Source organism: Xenopus tropicalis, chromosome 3, assembly GCF_000004195.4.
Source record: "Xenopus tropicalis strain Nigerian chromosome 3, UCB_Xtro_10.0, whole genome shotgun sequence".
NCBI lineage: Eukaryota > Metazoa > Chordata > Amphibia > Anura > Pipidae > Xenopus > Xenopus tropicalis.
The window spans coordinates 59972746-59998388 of NC_030679.2; the positions used below are offsets into that span (position 1 = coordinate 59972746).

At 38.7% G+C, this 25643-nt stretch overlaps 1 protein-coding gene across 1 annotated transcript; it reads left to right on the forward strand.

Annotated features, from left to right (window-relative positions):
* Window positions 1-11424: 11424 nt before the first annotated feature.
* On the forward strand, window positions 11425-24321 carry rab21 (RAB21, member RAS oncogene family). The gene is given in 7 exon segments (NM_001016319.2): window positions 11425-11751; window positions 16135-16194; window positions 18672-18779; window positions 19681-19744; window positions 22482-22536; window positions 22631-22719; window positions 23621-24321. Coding segments are annotated over 7 exon segments (666 nt in total). The 5' UTR covers window positions 11425-11598; the 3' UTR covers window positions 23758-24321.
* Window positions 24322-25643: the final 1322 nt, after the last annotated feature.

A 25643-nucleotide genomic window follows, 5' to 3' on the forward strand; every position in this document is an offset into this window, starting at 1 on the left:
TCTGCAAACAGCATACACACACAGAGACCCTTATACAGCATACATTTCATGTAGAATACAGGCTCACACAGGCACAACGGTCTCTGATAAAAGTTCTGCTTTGTTTGAGCACTGTAATGGTAAAGCTGAGCTCTGGAGAAAAAAAAATTGAAGCCGACAGCTAGAACTGAGTTTCTATGGGAACCAGCAATGCCATCTCTTCACTGGCTGCTAGACTGGGGCATGTTTAGTAATCTGAGCTTAGAACAACTGAGCATGCCCACAAGCCAACAGCCAAAGCAAATTCCTGAGGGAGGGGGCCGAGTGGGTTACAGGAGGAGAAGGAAATCTAAGTGATTAAGGGGATGTTTTAGCCTTACTATTAACCTCTGGACAACCAGTGTGGCAGGTATAGAAAGATTTCCAAGAGGCTGTTCACTGATTACATTTTTGTGTGTGTGGTTTACATGTCCTTTAATATGTAAATTGAAAAGAAAATGAGTGGCGCAATGTTTTACACCAGGCAACCCACAAAAAGTTTTATGATGGCTTAACTGATATTGGTAAGAAACCCCCACCTGAGGTATATTCTGCTTGATCTCTTGAACTCTCTAGCCATCTACTTCTGTTGTAATTAATTACATTGTGGAATTTCTTTCTCAGCCAGTTTAAATCCAGCTCATAAAGATTAGATTTATTTTGTATGTTCAACTAGTGAGAGTGTTTTGTAGATGTGGGTGTCTAGCTCTGACCTTATTAACTTTTACATAACATTGTGTTATTCAAAATCACTAGAGTCTGGAATGTAAATACTCAATCCCACTATAATTATGTTATATATGTAGCCATTAATGTAGGGTTTACTTATAGGCATTCAATCTTTTACTCAGTGTTGTGGTCTATCTCTTGTTTAAATGTATTACCTCCATAAAGCTCTATTCCTTGTTTTTTTTCTAGTGTCTTAAGGAATTCCCATAGGTTTCTGTTCAAAATAACTATTGCATTTTTAGATAAACACAATAGAAACACATTAAGGAAATTGAATATATAAACGCTCAGCGTTACTGCTCACACGGCACGATGCATCAATCCCCAATAGCCCACCGCTTGGCTTTTTGGAATATAACAGGAAAAGAGGAGAGCACCTTCACGCAGATGAACTGCTTCAGCCTTTATTCAAACCACAGCACACAAAAAAATATTAAGATTGCAGAGACTGAGCTAATTACTAAAGTTTTTCAATATTTGTTATCTGTACAGTCTGTAAAATGTACTTGTCTGAAATCTAATTTTAAATGTATAATAAAAACAATAACTTACTGTATTTCATTTGTTTTTTTTGCTTTGGAACCAACAATTGGGTTACCATCTACATAGCTATACAGTTAAGCTAAGTTTGAAAAGACTCCATTAAGTTCAACCCAGCACACATAAACCTATACTGACCTATTTATACACTCATACATAAACTATATTTACCAACATTAATACTAATTCAAGATTTTAGTATAACAATAGCCATCACGACTTCACTAGAAAGGGCATTCCACAACCTCATTACCCTCACTGTGAAAAACCACCTACGCTGCTGCAAATGAAAGTTCATCCTCCAGTCTAAAGGGGTGGCCTCTGGTGTGCTGATTCTGTTTATGGGAAAAAAAGAACATCCCCTATCTGTATATAATCCCCTCTAATGTACTTGTAAAGAGTAATTATATCCCAGCACAAACAACTTTTTTTCCCCAGAGAAAACCCAAACTTGACAGTCTAAAATCAATTTAAGGCTAATGCCAGACTTGGCATTTTTACGCTGTGTATTTTCTAATTCTCTCGGTGGCTGAAAAACGCACAATATCATCATCCATAGAAATAACTTACAGTCTCGATGGAAAACACACTATGCGGAAATACGATAGAAAACGTGTTAGCACGGACTTTTCATGCGTTTGCCAAAATACACCGTTATTTGCACAGCAGCCTATTCCTATGTGTACACAAAGGCAGCTGCCAGACCTTATTACTATTTCGCACTATTAGCACCATGGGAAACGGGATTTGCTACGTCACCAGTACTAGGCTGAAAAACACCATAGTCAGGGGCTGTGTGGGTTGTGCGCCGTTTTTAGGTGGAGAAAATATGCAGCGTAAAAACGCCACGTCTGGCATTAGCCTAAATCTTCCATCCCCATTACCATTTAGTTGGTACCCTCTCCAGCTCATTAATATCTTTCTTAAAGGAAACATATAGGAAAAATTAAAAGAACTCTAATCTTTTAGGCAATTATGAATAATATGTCACTGGTTTTACTTTGGTCTCAAAATTAATGCTATCTCTAAACATTGCCCCTTTATTGGAGCTCCCTATAGATCCTCTTAGGTCCCTGTATTTCAAATGAGGGGTGGGCTTGTCCTAACAGTCCCAGCCAGAAGCACAGTAGGATGGGGATAGACAATCACAGCCCTGAAGTCACACAATAAACTTAATGGTGGGAGCATTGGTGGCAGGTCTGAACTGAGATTCAGAATAGGTTCTGGCATTGTCTTAGGCAGGGGTGGCCAAAACGTTGATCACGGTTCACCAGTCGATCCCCCATGGATTTTTGGTGGACCGTGTCTAAGCCAGGAAATGCAGAAGTACAGCGTGTTTATTGGGTATTCGTACGTACGCGGGGAGGATTGAAAAGTAGATCGCCGGGGGAAAAAGTCTGGGCCCCCCTGGTCTAAGGCATCTTCCACTAATTTTGCCGACATCAGAACTGTATTTTGAAAGCCCTTTATAAAAGTAAAATCTGCCAATCTTTTGAAAGTTCCATGGGAAGAAGGCAGTAAACCAGAGACTAGCCTAAAGGTTTCCTGTGGTATCTTTAATACCTGTGATCTGAAGTAATGGTTTCCTGAGATTAAAGAAAGTGCGTAAGATGTCCTTCATTTCGAAGAACACTTCAGAGTTTTCAAATGGTTATTATTATAAAATGTAACTTATAAGCACATTAATTATTTTTATGAACTAGTCCAGACTGGGCCCCACAGCAATATCATTGGGCCCCTACATGTTCGCAGTTTACGTAATTTATGCAAAAACTTATTTAACTTTATATCAAGCAATGTTACCACAGAGCAGGGGCAGGTAGGTGGGAAGGGGTTAGAGCAAACTCCACTGACCCCCTATATAGGTATTAGCACATTATTCAAGGAAACCCTTTATATGAACTACTTATTATAAAGTAATATAAGCTGTTTATATTACACACACAAGGGCTGTATCCAACATTTTGGCACTATGCACTTGTGTTTGTGGGGGCCTATATAAATAATTTGCAAGTGGCCCCTAAAGGTTGCCATACACACTGAGATCCGCTCACTTGGTCTTCTCCCGCTATCCCCACCAACAGGTGGGCAATCGGGCTAATTTGGTTGGTTGGTCCTGGGGCCAAACGATTGAATTACAATGACGGCATAGGCGCAATGGTTCGGGGACTGCATCGGCTTCTTGATGCGGTCCCCAAACCATTGCGCCTATGCCCGTCATCTGACTACATTTTTTAACCTTTTTAGTGCCACAGGACGTAGAATCTACGTCCTGGGTACTAAAGGACCAAAGTGCCACAGAACGTAGATTCTACGTCCTGGGGCACTTCCGGGTTTGGGAGCGGAGAAGCGGCTTTTCAAGCCGATTCTTCGCTCCCCGCTCGTTCCCCAGCCTCCAGACAATAGTCAGAGGTGGGGAACGAGTGGCCCCTGGGGCGCGATCGCCCAGGGGCCCCATAGGAAATGTCAGGACACGCTGTCTATGCGTGCCTGACATTTCCTGCTCTCCCTTCCCTCCCCCCTGGCCCCCCTTCTCATACTCACAGGATCGGCGTCGCAGAAAGAAGCTGCAGCGGCTCCTGGGTCCTTCCTCCTTCAGACGATCTCTGTGCCTGCTTGTCCCAGGTAAGTGTAAAAAAACACACATACACACACATAATACACTAATACACACTTATACTCACACTTACACACAAAGACATACATTTTGGGTAGTTGGTGGGTTTCACACATTCAGAACAGTTACACTTACACATACTTACTTGCACACTCACTTGCACATGCACAAAAAACACATTTTACCATGTGTACACACTCACTTACACACTTATGTAATTTTGTATTTATTTTTTTTCTATCGCATCGTTTTTATTCTTGCCTGAAAAAAATGTTTTATTGCCTTTGCAGATAGCGTATTCGCTAACCGCACTGCGCAATACCTTTTGTGTATTATTTTGGTGTTTCTACTACATTTTCTGTGATTTTGGTGCATTTTTGGGTATTTTACTGCATGTTTAGCCATTTTATAGCATTTTCAGTTATGCATAGCTGTTGTTCGCTTGACTTTGTCTGTAAAACTTATTTGCCCAAGCCAAAATACTCAAACTGTTATTCTGCCTGCAGATATTATTAGGCAAAAAAAAAAAAATGATTTTAGTGATTTCTTTTTTATTTTTATCAATTTTAGTGCTTTTTACATTGTTCTTTGTTACTTGTCTTTGCACATGGACATTTTGTCTGCTGTATTTCAATTCGGCATCCTCTGTACCCCACATAGTTTGGTAAATCTATTCATATTGGGCATCAAACTGTTCAGTAGACCCCTGGCGTTCATAGTTAGAATGTTTTATGTTGGTACGTTACTAAATGTGGGGTACATAATGGGGTAAAATGCAAGCTTTGTGACAATTTTCAGAAATGTCATAAAAACCGTTCTGTTTAGCATAGCTTTGTAGTTTGGTAGTTTGCAGTAGAAAGATGTATTTACACATTTTTGTTTTGTCAGAATGTGTACTTTCGGAAAATATATGGTTTTCTACGGTCTCTGTACTGTTAGGGGATCTTATGCCGCATAATACACATACCGGGTGCAAAAACTGCATGAGCCGGAGCGTCTTATGTGAAAATTCATATGCACTATTTTTCTTGGGTGCCCCTGTACCCCACATAGTTTGGTAAATCTATGCATATAGGGCATCAAACTGTTCAGTAGGCCCCTGGCGTTCATATTTAGAATGTTTTATGTTGATATGGTACAAAATGTGGGGGTACATAATGGGGTAAAATGCAAGCTTTGTGACAATTTTCAGAAATGTCATAAAAACCGTTCTGTTTAGCATAGCTTTGTAGTTTGGTAGTTTGCAGTAGAAATATGTATTTACCCATTTTTGTTTTGTCAGAATGTGTACTTTCGGAAAATATATGGTTTTCTAGGGTCTCTGTACGGTTAGGGGATCTTATGCCGCATAATACACATACCGGGTGCAAAAACTGCATGAGCCGGAGCATCTTATGTGAAAATTCATATGCACTATTTTTACTTGGGTGCCCCTGTACCCCACATAGTTTGGTAAATCTATGCATATAGGGCATCAAACTGTTCAGTAGGCCCCTGGCGTTCATATTTAGAATGTTTTATGTTGATATGGTACAAAATGTGGGGGTACATAATGGGGTAAAATGCAAGCTTTGTGACAATTTTCAGAAATGTCATAAAAACCGTTCTGTTTAGCATAGCTTTGTAGTTTGGTAGTTTGCAGTAGAAAGATGTATTTACCCATTTTTGTTTTGTCAGAATGTGTACTTTCGGAAAATATATGGTTTTCTAGAGTCTCCTAACTGTTAGGGGGTCATATGGCACATAATACACATACCGGGTGCAAAAACTGCATGAGCCGAAGCATCTTATGTGAAAATTCATATGCACTATTTTTACTTGGGTGCCCCTGTACCCCACCTAGTTTGGTAAATCTATGCATATAGGGCATCAAACTGTTCAGTAGGCCCCTGGCATTCATATTTAGAATGTTTTATGTTGATACGGTACAAAATGTGGAGGTACATAATGGGGTAAAATGCAAGCTTTGTGACAATTTTCAGAAATGTCATAAAAACCGTTCTGTTTAGCATAGCTTTGTAGTTTGGTAGTTTGCAGTAGAAAGATGTATTTACCCATTTTTGTTTTGTCAGATTGTGTACTTTTGGAAAATGTATAGTTTTCTAGGGTCTCCTTACTGCTTATATTGCAGTATATACACTTTGTATGCACTAACTTCCTTTTGGGGTCTCTAAATGCCAGATACATCAGTGATCCTATGCACAATGGGCATCAAACTGTTCAGTGGACCCTTGGCTTTCATATTTAGGGTGTGTTTTCTTGGTACCTAATGTTATGTGGGAGATAAGGTGCTTGAAAGTGGAAGATTTGATGTGATTTTCAGGTATTTCACCAAAACTAGCAATTTTGGGAAAGCACTGCGACTCTGTAGTTTGGAGTAGAAAGACATGGGTACCAATTTTGAATTCGCCCGAATGTGTACTTTCCAAAAAAATATGGTTTTGGGAGGTCAATGTATTTTTTTGTGTTTTTACCCCACAGAAAATGCAGTAAACGTGTTGAATTTTCAGTAGCTAAAGAGACCTCTGGGGCAATCTCTATGCACTAACTTCCTTATGGGGTCTCTAAATGCCAGATACAGTGCTGATCCTATGCACAATGGGCATCAAACTGTTCAGCGGACCCTTGGCTTTCATATTTAGGGTGTGTTTTCTTGGTACCTAATGTTATGTGGGAGATAAGGTGCTTGAAAGTGGAAGATTTGATGTGATTTTCAGGTATTTCACCAAAACTAGCAATTTTGGGAAAGCACTGCGACTCTGTAGTTTGGAGTAGAAAGACATGGGTACCAATTTTGAATTCGCCCGAATGTGTAATTTCCAAAAATATATGGTTTTGGGGGGTCAATGTATTTTTTTGTGTTTTTACCCCACAGAAAATGCAGTAAACGTGTTGAGTTTTCAGTAGCTAAAGAGACCTCTGGGGCAATCTCTATGCACTAACTTCCTTATGGGGTCTCTAAATGCCAGATACAGTGCTGATCCTATGCATAATGGGCATCAAACTGTTCAGCGGACCCTTGGCTTTCATATTTAGGGTGTGTTTTCTTGGTACCTAATGTTATGTGGGAGATAAGGTGCTTGAAAGTGGAAGATTTGATGTGATTTTCAGGTATTTCACCAAAACTAGCAATTTTGGGAAAGCACTGCGACTCTGTAGTTTGGAGTAGAAAGACATGGGTACCAATTTTGAATTCGCCTGAATGTATACTTTCCAAAAATATATGGTTTTGGGGGGTCAATGTATTTTTTTGTGTTTTTACCCCACAGAAAATGCAGTAAACGTGTTGAATTTTCAGTAGCTAAAGAGACCTCTGGGGCAATCTCTATGCACTGACGTACTTATGGGGTCTCTAAATGCCAGATACAGTGCTGATCCTATGCACAATGGGCATCAAACTGTTCAGTGGACCCTTGGCTTTCATATTTAGGGTGTGTTTTCTTGGTACCTAATGTTATGTGGGAGATAAGGTGCTTGAAAGTGGAAGATTTGATGTGATTTTCAGGTATTTCACCAAAACTAGCAATTTTGGGAAAGCACTGCGACTCTGTAGTTTGGAGTAGAAAGACATTCGTACCAATTTTGAATTCGCCCGAATGTGTACTTTCCAAAAACATATGGTTTTGGGGGTCAATATATTTTTTTGTGTTTTTACCCCACAGAAAATGCAGTAAATGTGTTGAATTTTCACTAGCTAAAGAGACCTCTGGGGCAATCTCTATGCACTAACTTCCTTATGGGGTCTCTAAATGCCAGATACAGTGCTGATCCTATGCACAATGGGCATCAAACTGTTCAGCGGATCCTTGGCTTTCATATTTAGGGTGTGTTTTCTTGGTACCTAATGTTATGTGGGAGATATGGTGCTTGAAATTGGAAGATTTGATGTGATTTTCAGGTATTTCACCAAAACTGGCAATTTTGGGAAAGCACTGCGACTCTGTAGTTTGGAGTAGAAAGACATGGGTACCAATTTTGAATTCGCCCGAATGTGTACTTTCCAAAAATATATGGTTTTGGGGGGTCAATGTATTTTTTTGTGTTTTTACCCCACAGAAAATGCAGTAAATGTGTTGAATTTTCAGTAGCAAAAGAGATCTCCTGGGCAATTTGTATGTACAGGTATCGGACCCCTTATCCGGAAACCCGTTATCCAGAAAGTTCCGAATTACGGAAAGCCTGTCTCCCATAGACTCCATTATAAGCAAATAATTCAGAATTTTAAAACTGATTTTTTTTTTCTATGTAGAAATAAAACCGTACCTTGTAATGGATCCCAATTAAGATATAAATAATCCTTATTGGATGCAAAACAATCCTATTGGGTTTAATTAATGTTTTATTGATTTTTTAGTAGACTTAAGGTATTGAGATCCAAATAAAGGAAAGACCCCTTATCCGGAATACCCTTGGTCCCGAGCATTCTGGATAATGGGTCCTATACCTGTACTAACTTCCTTTTGGGGTTTCTAAATGCCAGATACATCGGTGATCCTATGCACAATGGGCATCAAACCGTTCAGTGGACCCCTGGCTTTCATATTTAGGGTGTGTTTTCTTGGTACCTAATGTTATGTGGGAGATAAGGTGCTTGAAAGTGGAAGATTTGAGGTGATTTTTTAGAATTTTCATAATTTTTTTATAGAAAATGCTAAATTCAGTAAAGCATTGCTGTTTGGTACTTAGGAGTTGGAAGACATACAGTGGTGTTAAAAACTATTTGCCCCCTTCCTGATTTCTTATTCTTTTGCATGTTTGTCACACAAAATGTTTCTGATCATCAAACACATTTAACTATTAGTCAAAGATAACACAAGTAAACACAAAATGCAGTTTTTAAATGAGGGTTTTTATTATTTAGGGAGAAAAAAAATCCAAACCTACATGGCCCTGTGTGAAAAAGTAATTGCCCCCTGAACCTAATAACTGGTTGGGCCACCCTTAGCAGCAATAACTGCAATCAAGCGTTTGCGATAACTTGCAACGAGTCTTTTACAGCGCTCTGGAGGAATTTTGGCCCACTCATCTTTGCAGAATTGTTGTAATTCAGCTTTATTTGAGGGTTTTCTAGCATGAACCGCCTTTTTAAGGTCATGTCACAACATCTCAATAGGATTCAGGTCAGGACTTTGACTAGGCCACTCCAAAGTCTTCATTTTGTTTTTCTTCAGCCATTCAGAGGTGGATTTGCTGGTGAGTTTTGGGTCATTGTCCTGCTGCAGCACCCAAGATCGCTTCAGCTTGAGTTGACGAACAGATGGCCGGACATTCTCCTTCAGGATTTTTTGGTAGACAGTAGAATTCATGGTTCCATCTATCACAGCAAGCCTTCCAGGTCCTGAAGCAGCAAAACAACCCCAGACCATCACACTACCACCACCATATTTTACTGTTGGTATGATGTTCTTTTTCTGAAATGCTGTGTTACTTTTACGCCAGATGTAACGGGACACGCACCTTCCAAAAAGTTCAACTTTTGTCTCGTCGGTCCACAAGATATTTTCCCAAAAGTTTTGGCAATCATTGAGATGTTTTTTAGCAAAATTGAGACGAGCCATAATGTTCTTTTTGCTTAAAAGTGGTTTGCGCCTTGGAAATCTGCCATGCAGGCCGTTTTTGCCCAGTCTCTTTCTTATGGTGGAGTCGTGAACACTGACCTTAATTGAGGCAAGTGAGGCCTGCAGTTCTTTAGATGTTGTCCTGGGGTCTTTTGTCGCCTCTCGGATGAGTTGTCTCTGCGCTCTTGGGGTAATTTTGGTCGGCCGGCCACTCCTGGGAAGGTTCACCACTGTTCCATGTTTTTGCCATTTGTGGATAATGGCTTTCACTGTGGTTCGCTGGAGTCCCAAAGTTTTAGAAATGGCTTTATAACCTTTACCAGACTGATAGATCTCAATTACTTTTGTTCTCATTTGTTCCTGAATTTCTTTGGATCTTGGCATGATGTCTAGCTTTTGAGGTGCTTTTGGTCTACTTCTCTGTGTCAGGTAGCTCCTATTTAAGTGATTTCTTGATTGAAACAGGTGTGGCAGTAATCAGGCCTGGGGGTGACTACAGAAATTGATATTGAAATTGAAAATTGAAATTGATAAACCACAGTTAAGTTATTTTTTCACACAGGGCCATGTAGATTTGGAGTTTTTTTTCTCCCTTAATAACGTAAACCTTCATTTAAAAACTGCATTTTGTGTTCAATTATGTTATCTTTGACTAATAGTTAACGGTTTTTGATGAGCAGAAACATTTAAGTGTGACAAACATGCAAAAGAATAAGAAATCAGGAAGGGGGCAAATAGTTTTTCACACCACTGTAGTTACCCATTTCGGATTCGTCAGAATGTGTAGTTTTCAAAAATGTATGGTTTCCTGGGGTAAACCTAATGTTCCAGGATTTTTGGCTTTGGAATGTAAAGTATGCCGTATTCTGCTGTAATGCTTTGAAAATTTAGTAATTTACTGCTGGGAGTTTTTGATCTATAGAAGTCAGAAATCTCAATAAAACTATACACATCAGGTATTGGCACGTTCGGGAGACATGAGGCTTTCCAAATCAGTTGAATTTTTGTCCATAAAATAAAATATGTTTCTGGTAGAAATCCTTATATCATGAAAAATAGCATTTTTTCTTTTTTTTTTTGTATTTCAAGCTCTAAATCTTGTTCCAGAAGTGGAAATACACAAAAACTCAGGTAGATTTGGAAAGCTCAGGTTCTCCTGAAAAAAACAATATATAGTTTGCCTACCTAAACTTAACCCTGCCCCCAGTAAAAGCCCCTACATTGAGAGAGCACAGAATGTTTACAAAACGTCTGGCACTGGGGGGAACTGAAATGACGAATTCGGCTGGCACTTAAAGGGTTAAACCTGCACAATCAGTATCTGCCCGATTTCAGGCCAGATATTGGTAGGGCAGGCCCGTCGTTACTGCCCATACTCGGCCGTTAAGCTGCCAAATCGGGACCGATATCGACAGCTAGAATCAGCCCGTGTATGGCCACCTTACTACCCCACGCCCAGTGAAGACACATTACACATGCCCTCAGGGTATCAGCTACACATGCTGTAATGATCCCCAGGGAAGAGAGTCTACTGGGGCTGACAGCTCTTTGTCAATAGTTGGTAAGCCAAAGTTCTCACCAATAACCGCACATCTGCATTTTAATGCCACCTATTGTATAGCATGTACCAGGGTTGGCGGGATTTACTACAGTAAAGGAAACGTGGAGTCTACAAAACACTACGAAACAAAGCAGAGCTCATCATTTACCTCGTTTCCTCAATACTGAGTAAGATGTGTAATTACAAATTTAGCAAACATGACACAATCCAGCCACTGGTAGAACCAATCTACACAATCCCGCCAATTAATATTGTGAGGTGCGTCAGCCGAACACACCCTGTAAGATTTCCAATCACGCCTTCCTGTCAGTCAGACTCTAACATTCGGCATCACACCAACATCACGTGGTGGTGGGTGACGTAAGAGGAAGAAGTCGCCATTAGAGACTAAGGCGGATAGAAAGCTCTTGAACCTCTGGCCTGTCACATATTAAGTTCCACTGACAATTGTTAGTCGTGTTGACTTGAACTTGAGGGGCGCGTCTCTAAGCGGTGCCAGGAGCCCGGTGCTGCGTGATTGCTTCGGTGCGGCCTGGGCTCCTTGTGTCGGTGGCCTTAGTGGCTCGTTTGGGTCCATGGCGGCGGCTGGCGGAGGTGGAGGTGCGGGGGTCAGCAAGACTTACTCGTTCAAGGTGGTGCTGCTCGGAGAGGGCTGCGTGGGGAAGACTTCGCTAGTTCTGCGTTACTGTGAGAACAAGTTCAACGACAAGCACATCACTACCCTGCAGGTGTGAACGGTGGCATTGTCGTCAGGCGCTCATATAGGGGGCAATTACACTTGTTTATCTCATGTACCAGTGTCAGGCTTTTCTTAGTGCTGCCATATATTCCTTTTATACTTGGAGGCCTAGTTACTAGATCCTGGCTTGCTAGGAATTAGTGTATTAACTAAGTTAGTAAAATGATGTGCAACATGAAATTGTCCAGATGTTTCATCTTCATGCATCCTTTGACAGCTGGTGGCTGTTAGAGCATTCTGAGAGTTGTAGTTTGACACTGCAGGAAGGCAATTTGGGTATTGATGGTTAATTTGCACAGAAATTATTGTATCCCCCAATCTACATCTGAATACAAATTGTGCATGCAGCAAGTGTACTGTACAAGTAGTGTATTGGGATGATAAGATAATCCTGTGCTCTCTGTAGATGCACTACTACCAAAAGCATGAAAACAGTACTACTCCACTAGTTCTACAACAGCCTGGGGCCATTTATTTTATTTTCTCAATATGGAATGTGTATGTCGTTTCACTCTTGTGGGACAGTTAGTTGTATGTCACTTAAATGCACCCTTGTGAAACCATGCTGTAACATAAGCTGGCATTTAGTAGCAGTGATGCTGTTCTCTTGCTACTGTTAAACAAAATGCCCTGTATGTACAGATCATAGAAAGTTTCGTTTATCAACAGGCAGGAAGGTGCAGGGTGAAATGTCATACTGTACAGAACATAAGCAATCCAGCAGTTCACATGACGTGGCTTGAATTTCACTTATGTATTTCAGGTTATCATGTGGTTAAGTGAAAGCTTGCTTTGTACATTTTTCCACAGCTTGCAAACCTCAGTTATTATCTCTGTTTCCAGTATATTCAGATTGGAGCACTTTATTTCTAGGTTTTCTTTTTTTCTCAGTAGTTACCTCCCTAAATGTTAAAATACTATTCTAATCCTGTATTTTTTTTTCATTTAAAATGGTCCTCTATGAACTTTAAATAGCTGCTAAATTTAAATATGTAATACCTGCTTGCAGATAATGTCAAAATAAATGTTTCACAGAGCAGCCTTTACTTATAGAAATATCTATACAATTGTTAAGTTGGTTGCAGTTCTGGTGTCCAGTGCAAGTGCTTAGTTGTTCCCAGCTGACAATGTGTGTTTGCTAAACTGCCTAATTATTGCCACTGGTAGCATGGCAATGGTTCAAGACATTAAAGTGTGTGTGTAATCATATTCAAATAATGTTTAAGCAAAAAGACACTTTAAAAAATTCTAGGGATCTTTATGATAATCTTCTCTTCTAGATGAGGAATGCCCTATTTAATAGTTTTAGGGTGAAGACACACACATAGCTACTAATACAGGTAAGGGATCCCTTATCCGGAAACCCGATATCCAGAAAGCTCCGAATTACGGAAAGCCTGTCTCCCATAGACTCCATTTTAATCAAATAATTCATATTTTAGAATATGAATTGATTTCCTTTTTCTCTGTTAAAATAAAACAGTGCTTTGTATTTGATCCCAACTAAGATATAATGAATCCTTACTGGATACAAAATAATCCTATTGGGTTTAATTTATGTTTTATTGATTTTTTTAGTAGACTTAAGGTTTGAAGATCCAAATTATGGTAAGACCCCTTATCCGGAATACCCTTGGTCCCGAGCATTCTGGATAACGGGTCCTATACCTGTAGTAGCTACTTGTTGTGGCTACTAAAAATAGACAGTGCTGATCATTTAATGATAATTGTCTCTACGTGTGGTTTATCAGAGGCAGTTCTCAGTATTGTCTATGGCAAGGTATTTTCTGGAGTTTAGTAGCTGTGAAAAAGTAGCTGCTACTAGTACCAGTAGTGTGTCTTCACCCTAAAACATCAGTGGGGGTATATAGAAGGTTCTAAGTTTTCCCATGTGCAGTGACCCATTGCTACAAATCAGCATGTATCATTTACTGGTCATCTGTTTAAAAGCAGACACCATATTGGTTACTGCACCTGGGTAAACATAGTGCTTTTTATTATATATGAGGGTTGTCCTCTTATCTGCCATACAAAATGTTAATATTGTACTAAAAACACTGGTATATTGCACTCTATTTATAATTTATTTATTTATATTTTATAATTTGAGAGTGATTGCGAGTAAGTGGCAGTGCTATCAGCACTGCTAAGATGTTTAAAAGAAGAACTAAAGTTTAACTATAGATGTAGGTTACACATGTTGTACATTATGTTTTGTGCTTCTGTACCAGCCCAATGCAACCACAGACCTTTAGCAGTTAAGATCTGTGCCCCCCAAAGATGCTTCCTATCTTCTTTTTTTTGCTGATTCACTGCACATGCTCTGTGCTACTGTCAGTTACTGAGTTTAGGGTCCCACTCGCAATATACTGTGTATATATATATATATATATATATATATATATATATATATATATAATATAGAATATAAATGTCACAATATAAGGCTAATTAGTAATTAACACGGATGATTACTGCATAGCAGCTCTGAAACCAGTGCTATTAGCATCAGACTTTAATCATCGGCCCATTAGGATCAGCTTATTTGAGAGACAGACATCAATTTCTTTGCTTGATAATTTCTGACGACCCCTAAGCTCCGCTTCTCAACAGCTGCTCAGAGCACACTGAGCATGTGAGTGTCAAAGACACTTGTAACAGAAGTGTCCAGTATGGTCACTCCCTGTGACAACTTTAAAGGACTGGATTATTACTACTATAGAGATGTTGAACCTTTAGGCTGGTTCAATATCTAAAATATGGCATGACTAACCATATTCATTTTTAGAATTTAGTTCTCCTTTAAGTAGAAAATATCTAGGTGAGATGAACTTTATGTTTACAAGTGGAAAGGTACTCCAGTCTCTCATATTCAGATTTGTTGATGCTTCATTCTCATGCCAAGAAGGTACATGACCAGATTGTATTTTCTGCCTAGAGAGACCAGCTGCAGCTTGACGAGATTGCAGGGCAATCTGTTGAAACTATACCCAGTGGTGCCCATTAGCAGTGAGGTCCAAACTGTCCAACAAAATCGGCACATATATAGCCAGCCACCCTTATGCTATTAGAAGTTATATATTATAATTAATATAACCCTCTGCTAGAGAAGTTGTAGATGTCATTTAGAACAGAGAGAATTTTTTAAACAACAAACTGGCTAGTTTGTGAAAATTATTCACAATTTATAAGCAGATATGTAACTTCATAAGTGATTTCCTAATAGCATTTGCTTGGGTGACTTCAATTACTAGAGCACCGCCATTGAAATGCGGCGAGGTTTTTCTTGTAGCTCCAGCCTTCAAGATTGTCCCCTTTTGTGCAAAATAGTTTACTGTACTGTTTTTATTTCCCCTTATGCTTTACTCAAACGAATAATCTGAGATCTAGCAACCCCTCTGCCCCCTTACAACTGTTGAATTGTTACAGGCAGTCATTATTAGCAGTTCAAGGGACAGAAAGATTATTGCAAGTACTTTTACAAATAACTTAACAATTATTGAAGAATTGCCGTGAGGGCACCGGACTATTTTGTTGTACTGACTCCTTTTTAAGAAGAAAGGACAGTTCAAAGTCATACACTCTACTTGCTTTGTGCGCTCACGATTAAATGTTTCTTCTAGAGGAATACTATGCGATATTAACCTGCACGGCAAACTGGCATGTGTCTTTAATACTGTATCCTATGTTTGTGTCTAAAGCATTACGGTTTAATTTTCTATGTTATGCTTTATGCAACCATGCTGCCATCCCAGACATCAGCTATAAAGTCCAAAAATGTCACTGCATGTTTTATTTATTTTTGCAAACTTTAATTTGTATTACTGGTTAACTGACCATTATAAGGCCAAGTAAAAATATTCCTGAAGATTATTTAACTCTAAAAATGTGAATTCTATAGCCTGTTCTTAAGTCACCCCACTCCTTTGATGAGGAAAAATAATAGCATTTTTAATTCAGTGCTAAGAAGCTAGTAGTCTAGATTCTGAGCTCTAGAACAGTGGAACTTTTTCCTTATCCATCTTGTGACCTTGGCATATTGTTCTGTCTTCCTTCTAAAACTTCACAAAAGCCTGGATAATACATTCTGTAAAAATGTATGTATCCTGAAAGCAAAAGGGCTGTGTTTATGTGTCTGTAAGCTTTATTCCAAAGTAATGCAAATCTGCATATTTTTCTGTTTAGACTAATGAGTATACTAAATTTTCTGCCACTGATCACAGATCAGGAGAGCCAGATTATTGAATGGTCAGGAAGTCATATGGTATTCACAAGATGTTGGTATCACAAGATTTGTTGTTTCAGTGTTTAATTTTTTTGCAGATTTGTGTAAATTGACATGGTTTTTTAATTGTTATCTTCTCTATTTTAGGCATCATTTCTAACAAAGAAGCTAAATATTGGAGGAAAAAGAGTAAATCTTGCAATTTGGGTATGTCTTTTTTTTTTTTTCCTTTTAAGGTAATTTATAAAAACTATATATATATATAATATATATAATCATGAAATAATCCATGGCCGGCACACCCTTAAAATTCAAAAAAAATTTTATTGAAAACTCATTGTTTAAAAACCAACGTTTCGGTCCTCATTAGGACCTTTATCAAGGATCCTAATGTCCTAATGAGGACCGAAACGTTGGTTTTTAAACAATGAGTTTTCAATAAAATTTTTTTTGAATTTTAAGGGTGTGCCGGCCATGGATTATTTCATGCTAAATACTCAGATTTTGGCTGTGCACCCCACAGAATACTAAAAGCCTTGGAGTGCAGACACCATCAGGACTGATATATATATATATATATATATATATATATATATATATATATATATAATAGGAGGAGAAATCTTCACTATTTTTTTAGGGGATCATGGTGACCCATTCAAAACAGCATGAACAAAAATGAGGCTACCCCCCCAAAGCTTTTAACTGTTCACCCCCTACATGAGCATGCACACTGGAAGCCAAGTTGATTTTTGCTGTGTATGCTCCTGACTGACACTTCACTTGCTGTCCATGAGCCATATACTGGATCTGATGCAGCCAGATACTGCATTATAGGGGTAGAGTAGAGATTTTGTTCTCCTTAGAAGGAAAGGGAGAAATTGATGGGGGTGCAAAAAAATATGTTTTTTAAATTGTTTAGAATAAATGAAAAACTTAATATTGCCTTAAGGTTTCCTTAAATGTCTCCATCCCAGATGGATAATGTAAGCTTGGATGCTTGAAGGGGAATAATTTAGATCAGTGCTGTCCGACTTCTGTGGTACCGAGGGTCGGAATTTTCCCGGTCTACATGGTGAAGGGCCAATAATGGAAGCCAGTTTTGACTATTCCCCCTTTTAAAACCACACACACTTGAAACCACACCCATGTTATCACATGACCATACCCATATTAGTGTTGGTAGTACAGCAAAAACCTGCCATAATCTGCCTTCCCTACCCTGCATGTGTGTGCCATACTCTGCCTGCCCTATTCTGTTTTTGTGCCATACTCTGCCTGCCCTATACTGTCTGTGTGCCATACTCTGCCTGCCTTATGCTGCCTGTATGTGGCATACTCTGCCTGCCCTAGGATGCCTGTGTGCCATACTCTGCCTGCCCTACCCTGCCTGTGTGTGCCATACTGTGCCTTCCCTATGCTGCCTGTATGTGGCATACTCTGCCTGCCCTGGGATGCCTGTATGCCATACTCTGCTTGCCCTACCCTGCCTGTGTGCCATACTCTGCCTGCCCTACCCTGCCTGTGTGCCATACTCTGCCTGCCCTACCCTGCCTGTGTGTGCCATACTCTGCTTCTCCTATGCTGCCTGTATGTGCCATACTCTGTCTGCCCTATGCTGCCTGCGTGTGCGACATACTCTGCCTGCCATACCCTGCCTGTGTGCCATACTCTGCCTGCCCTATGCTGCCTGTGTGTATGGCACACACAGGCTTGGTAGGGAAGGCAGAGTATGGCACACACAGGCAGAGTAGGGCAAACAGAGTATGGCACACACAGACAGGGTAGGGCAGGGAGAGGCAGAGTGACACAATGCTGGCACTGCTCCTACAGTCTGCACAATAACTATGTATTAAAAAACTTTCTAATTGCAGTACCACATCAGTATATGTTCTTTTTATAGTGTGCAGGGTTTTGTTTATGGGTTTCTGAGGTGTGAGCTGTTCTGAGGTGTGAACAGGTGAACAATGTGGGTGATTACAGCCTGAGCCTAAGGTGTGAACAATGCAGAGGGTGAACAATGTAGGGATTAAAAGGTGTGAACAGTACAAGGGGTTACATTTTTAAACAATACAGGAGGATTGCAGCCTGAATCTGAGGTGAGAACCATGCAGAGGGCCAGTTAATCTCATTACTGATACCATTTAAAGCTTCCACAAAGGTAAGCTATGAAAGCAGCCAGACAGGAGGGGGGTCGCGGGCCGCCAGTTGGACAGAACTGATTTAGATAGCTTTTATTGAGCATGGTTTTCACCCTCGTGAAACCCTGAATCTGGATTCTCGCTCACTATGGCCACCACTCACACACCTCCATTTATATGCATAGAAGTACTTGATGGTACAATTAGTTTCTTAGTTAGTTTCTCAGGAACTTACCAGTGACAGATACGACTTTGATTTTAACTGTCTACCCTACCTTATATGGTCACCATTATTTAACTAGCTCCAGATAGGATAATGAAGGGCAATCAAAAACTAGACTAAAGAAGAATGAAGTAAGCAGAATTATAGTGACAAATAATTTTCTGCTTTGCTGTGCCTCCGAAAGCAAAAGCATTTTAGAGTATGATATGCACTTGTTTTTAGTAAAAAAAAACACACTTTAAAAACTTGAAGTGAGAAAACGATATTGATTCTATTGATATAAGCAAATGTATTATTTTGTTTTCATTTTCCATGTGTAGGATACTGCAGGCCAAGAAAGATTCCATGCACTTGGCCCTATCTACTACAGAGACTCTAATGGAGCTATATTAGTTTATGACATTACAGATGAAGACTCCTTCCAGAAGGTATGTATGTTTGGTCAGTCCCTAAGTAGTTTCTAACTGGAGCTCTTCCAGTATTTATAGTTTAGCAACCTGGACAGTGCACATGCTCAAAAGGCTCTGTAATCTACAGGATAACCATTAATTTGTTTATTTTTAAGTGTTAAGTGTTGTTTACTATGAATTTTTAAATAAAGTTTTAAATATATTTTATACTAATGTGCCTACTTTAGCAACCCATTAATATTTATCCATACAGCAGGGGTCCCCAACCTTTCTTACTCGTGAGCCCCAGTCAAATGTAAAAAGACTTGGAGAACTACACGAGCATCATAATAGTTCATGGAGGTGCCAAAGAGCTAAGATTGTCTATTAGGTAGCCTCCATGTACATAGATATACGGACATGTAAAAGAGAGCAAATCCCATATAGAACTTGTGTGTATTTGCATATATTTAGAGTAAATACATATAATGTCTGCTTATTTTGAGGCACATAGTTATTTAAAAGAAGGGGTAGACAATCTCAAATATAAAAATACAAATTTCCAAGGCATTGTATATGGAATTTTAAGATTATGTAATCACCGGTCATTCTTTAAAGAAATAAAGGGCAGCTCTTGCCAACACTTAATCCAGCTTTAATTTCCATTTGGTTTATTTACACAGAATTTATTGTAGGTGAATTCACAATCTTTAATATGCTAGCATGAAGGATAGGCTGAAGCCCATCAAAAACAGCATTGGTTGCTGCTCATAACAGGCAGTGGGCCTAGCTTTGGTAGAATGAGGCAGATGCAATCATTTCTAAACTATATCAGAAGACATTATTCTGTTAACCAGACATGTTTTTTAATCAACAACATAATTCAAGATGCCCGCCCTGTTTTTAGAAAATACCTTCATAAATATGCTTATATTTCCAGGTAAAAAACTGGGTGAAGGAGCTGAGAAAGATGCTGGGGAATGAGATATGCTTGTGTATAGTAGGTAGGTTGTAGATCTCATTTTTTATACCTTTTTGTATGTATATTGTGTAAATTAGTTTCTATTACTATTAATAGCAAAATACAATTGTGTAACAGTTATCCTTCAAAGTATTTGTGACATATATATATATATAAAATATCCAATAGTATGGATTATAAAAACATTTAAAAACATCTTTTATTTATTAAAACACTCCTTACCAGTGTGATTTTATAAAAACATATCAGGCAAAGTAGCCTTTTCCCAGTGTGCAGGTAACAGTCTGTGGAATCAGCTTACATAGCATGTGGACATTAATTAGCATACTTATCAGTGTTTACCTTGAGTCCTGCTATTGTAGCCAATATGTAAGCCCTTCTCCTCCACTGAGCACCAGTATTTTTCAGCTTTTGCAGTCCTGGTCTTTTGGGCTGAAGGAATCTCAATTTTCAATGTCCTCAGCAAACAGTGAAGGAGGGTGGGTCAGCTTGTTCCTGCTCCTTGGGAAAATCTGTGTATCGGTTCCCTACGCGTTTCAGGTCATGTGACCCGTCATCAGGGGATAATATACACACAGGTATAATATGCGCACACACATATATACATCACATATATGCCCTGCTAATGGGACCTGGATTAAGTTAATGGTCGACCGATGGTCGCACGAAACATCGTCAGATCGCCATGTGTGGCCATCTTAAGGGCTCTGGCACACGGGGAGATTAGTCGCCCGCGACAAATCTCCCCTGTCACGGGCGACATGTAAGTCGCCGGTGGGATGGCACACGCTGCGCAGGCGATTTCGCGGGCGACTAATCTCCCTGTTTGCCAGAGCCCTAAAAAGTTTTATTAAACCAATAATGGTCCCATACATATTAAAGAGCCATTGGAAATTATGCCTGGCTGTCATTAAATTAATATGGATGAAGCCGTAAATATATTGTTAAAAATACTTTTTTAATCTACACTAGGCGTGGCTGCCCAGTTAAATACCCGAAAGTCTCCTTGGCTGGAATTGCCTTACCAACCTTGGAATGCTTATCTTTAAGTACTTTAGTATTTTGTTTTTTGTTCTAGAGCAGTGCTGTCCAACTGGCGGCCCGCAACCCCCCTCTGTGTGGCCCCCCACCTGTTTGGCTGCTTTGATGGCTTACTCTTGTGTAAGCTTTAAATGGTATCAGTACTGTGATTAACTGCCCCCCCTGCATGGTTCACACCTCAGATTCAGGCTGTATATCCCCTGTATTGTTTAAAAATGTAATCCCCTGTGATGTTCACACTTTTTAATCTCTGCATTGTTCACCCCCTGCAGTGTTCACACCTCAGGCTCAGACTGTAATCACCCACATTGTTCCCCTGTTCACACCTCAGACTGTAGGAGCAGTAGAAACCCATAAATAATCCCTGCACACTATAAAAAGAACATATACTGAGGTGGTACTGCAATTAAAAAGTTTTTTTAATATATAGTTATTGTGCAGACTGTAGGAGCAGTGCCAGCATTGTGTCACTGTATGCTGCCTGTGTGTGCCATACGCACACAGGCAGGGTAGGGCAGGCAGAGTATGGCACACACAGGCAGGGTAAGGCAGGCCGAGTATGGCACACACAGGCAGGGTAGGATAGGCAGAGTATGGCACACACAGGCAGGGTAGGGAAGGCAGAGTATGGCACACACAGGCAGGGTAGGGAAGGCAGAGTATGGCAGGTTTTTGCTGTACTACAACCATTAATATGGGTATGGTCATGTGATAACACGGGTGTGGTTTCAAGTGGGTGTGGTTTCAAAAAGGGGAGTGGTCAAATTGGCTTCCATTATCGGCCCTCCACCACGTAGGTCGAAAAAATTCCGGCCCTCGGTACCACAGAAGTTGGACAGCACTATTCTAGAGAATTAAAACATGGATACTACTGATGTGAGATATATAAGTACAATGTTTGAACATGATGTTAAATTGTATGTTAATTAAATTATATGATCCCACTTGAGACCAACAGATGCATTGTACATGTCTGGCATTGATATGTACTGTTTTTTCTAATAAAACCATATTGGTAAAAAAAAAAATACATTTTGAACATAGGTCGTTTTGTAAATAGAATGTCAAGGCATCAAGTAAGAAATATGAATACAATGCTAAGCCACTCTCCAATATCCAATATACAGATTTTTCTGTGCTATTAAAAGCAATTCATGTCTGCCTGTTTTATTCTCTGCAGTACTGGCTCCTACTTCTGAAACAATGTCAGCTGATTAAAAGACCTTGAGGGGAACTGATTCCTGTTAATTTGTTTTAAGAGTCAGTACCAAAGAAGAGAAAGGCATAACACTGCTTGCAGTAGCAGTTACAAATAATTTAAAAAGGAGGACCCCTTTAAATGCATTAAGTGCATGTATAAAAGGGGTAGCATGCACATAAATATGTACATATTCTACATTTCTAAAAAGCAATGTGTGGGTTTTGTACTTAATTCTGTTAATATAAACATATTCAATTCTTTAAAGATAATCGCACAATAGAAATTTTCCCACAAAATTAGAGGAACGGCCTGTGCAATTGTCTCTAGTTACTTTCAACTGTAATCTCCTCAGGTATGAAACACCTGCACAGTTGTTACTTATAGACAACCTACATTCAGATAAATTCAGAAATAGTTGTAATATACTAGGGAAGCCTAATTAGCAGAGTTCAAAAATGTGATGTGTTTTTGTTTGTAGTCAAGCCCAAGATTGTTAAAAATGATATTTCATTATTAGGTAACAAAGTAGACTTGGAAAAAGAAAGACACGTCTCCGTTCAAGAAGCAGAAACGTAAGTTGTTTATTGTTTTGTATTTCATGTACAGTTCGTATAATTTCCCATACTTAAAATTAAACTGTCTTCTTCCCCTCTTGTTTCTTTAAAGGTATGCAGAGTCTGTTGGAGCAAAGCACTATCATACTTCAGCTAAACAGAATAAGGGTATTGAAGAATTATTCCTTGATCTTTGTAAAAGTAGGTATACAAATATAATTGTTGTCTTACTGCCTGTGTGCAGCAAATATTTTTATTAATAAATGGTTACTTAGTGTTCTTAGGCAAGCTATAAAGTTTATTTTTCCTTATTTTGGTTGTCTTGCTTTGTTCTCATAACTTATTTTTTTTAACTCCTTTTCCCATCTTTGGTCTTTTTTACCTTACAGACCACACATTAACATTCTCAAATGTGCCTCTCTGAGCACTTGGGGAAGCCCCACATTGATATCATGTGACAATATTGGCCTTCAGGCTCTGGGCACTGATCCTTCAGTGGTGGTCCTGATCTGGAAGCTGTGTCACATAAAACTTGTGTCTGGTACCATTGTGCTGTGATTGAGGCCCAATGTATCCCTGTATATACACCTGTCTTGAGCAAGCAGGAAATATAGGCTGCTTTTGCACAGTATGCTCCATGTGCTAAAATGTTTATCAGTGTGTGCAACTGAACAGTATGTAAGCACATGTCATGTCCATATTCCATTCTCTGTGCTGCAGGTGCTATAGCTTATAAATGTGCACTATTATTAAATGGTATGAAAATCTGCTGCATTTTGTGATGACTGAAATCACATTTGAATTGAAATTGTGTAATTGGAGTATTGTGGAGAAATGGCAGAAGTTTTACAATTTTCACAACATTATTAAAAGCTGTGTAAGATAAGTTTTGTAATTGTGGCTTTTAAGTATAGAGTAATAAAACAACTCTTGATACATTATATGTTTCTTTTAATTAAAAATGACCGTTTATACACAATGAATCATATTTGATTGATTGCATATTTTATTGATGTAACCACATACAATTTTGTGAATCATTGACTGTAATGTTTTATGATTAATAATAAAAAAAATGACAATTTATTGCTTTATTTCTTAGGAATGATTGAAACAGCACAAACAGATGAAAGAGCAAAAGGTAATGGCCCATCCCAGTCAGGAACTTCAAGGCGAGGAGTACAGATTGTTGATGATGAACCACAGGCACAGAGCACTGGTGGATGTTGTTCTGGATAATTACATAAACTGTGTGGATATTTGCCCCATCAGGAAGATTTGCCATATCCCGAGTCACATATTCTCTTTCCATTGGAATAATAGAATTCAACAGTGTTTTAAAAATCCATAACAAGGCAAAGACAAAGTGCTTAAACTAGCGAGTTGTGACCAGAGAATTGGTGTTTTCTACTGAGCAATTACCAATGGCCTTTTTACATATGTTTATTTTTCTTTATTGAGGAATAATATGCATGTAGAAAAGACCTACTTAAAGCTTCATTTATATTCTTTTTAAATCTGTTCCTTATTTAATAACTTATACACATTGTTAGGATGGTATGCACTTTTGCAGGCCTTTATGTTTTGTTGAAAACTAATTGTATTTCTTCTAAAATCCTTTTTTTTTTTTTTATTGGCAGATACCATAATACTATTTTTTTTTTTTTTTATTTGCAAGGTTTGCACAAGTCCTAACTATACTCTTTGATTATACTTCATCCATTTCTGTAAGCTGATCTCATAAATGGGCACTGTACATTACATATTAAATATTTTATCTGCTTTTCCATGTGCAGAAATGTTCTATAATGTGAGTCTGAATTTTATAGCCTCTTATTTTCTTACTGTATTTCTTTTTAAATTTGTGTTATTGTCATAGATGTAACACACACTTGCTTCCACATTATGTAATTATATCTGTAGGCTTATAACTTTGTGGAAATGGCAAACAACCTGAGGTTCTGGTTTCTTACTACCACTAGTGTTTTTGTTATTCGTTCTAGAATAAATCATTCATAGTAGAGTGATAACCCTCACTGTAATGAAAGGGAATGTGTGGTTTTTGTGTGGAATATATCAAAATGTTTCATGCATGAGGTATGCTATAAAATTCAGCCACACTGAATGGCTTACAAAAAAAAAACCTAAGGTCGTATCAGTAGATGACGGTATCTTGTAATTTTATTAGTAATTAGTACTTTGGATTTTCATATCAAAAGAAATTCTTTAGTCATTTAGTTTTCTAATAACTAACACTAACTGTAATAATTTTTGTTGTGTATGAAAGTGAATGGTTCTACATTTCATAGATACGGAATTCAATTTTCAGCTTTCCTTAAAAAAAAAAAAAAAGTAATTTTGTTTTTCTTCATTCATTTCCTTGTTTGGAGGGTGGTGGCTAAGAAACCATAAATATTAGAAGCAATTGGACACAAAATAGGTACACACCTTTTCTGTTTTAGAGCGAAACCCTCTGATCAAAAATATTTGATATTTGCAATTTTTAAGAGGACAGAAAATGCACCAAAACAACTATTAACAGAGCTTAAGTTGCATAAGTGCACCCTTATGTGGTGGTAACTATCATTGTTATTGGTAAAAGGGAGGACTTTGGTTCTATGTTTTTTTGTCTATATACATCTCTTGCTCTTTTCTCGGGGTGTTGGGTATTTGGTTTTATTTTTGTTATTAACATACAAGAAAACATACAAAACAACCAGTGACCAATACAAGGGGTATAGAGGGGCCTGCCCAAAAGAGCTTACAGTATAAAGGAGATGGGATTAAGACACATATTTATTATGCTGTGTAAAAAGTGGAGTAAAACATTACCGGTGATGTTGCTCATAGCAGCCAATCAGATGCTTTGCTTTTGTTTTCTAACTATTGAAATCTAATTTCTGATTGGCTTCCCTGGGCAACATCACCGGTAATTCTTTGCATGTTTTTGTATGAGCTTTATAATTTTGCTATAAAAGTATTTCCTGATGCTTTAGCATTACCTAACAGATCCCCCAAGTTCCACTATGAGGGGGCTGCCATATTTGTATAGCAGGAGTCCTAGAGCTAAAGCTGAGAAGGGATAATCAGGTTGGCAAAACATTCAGGTTTAGGAAGTTCAAGAA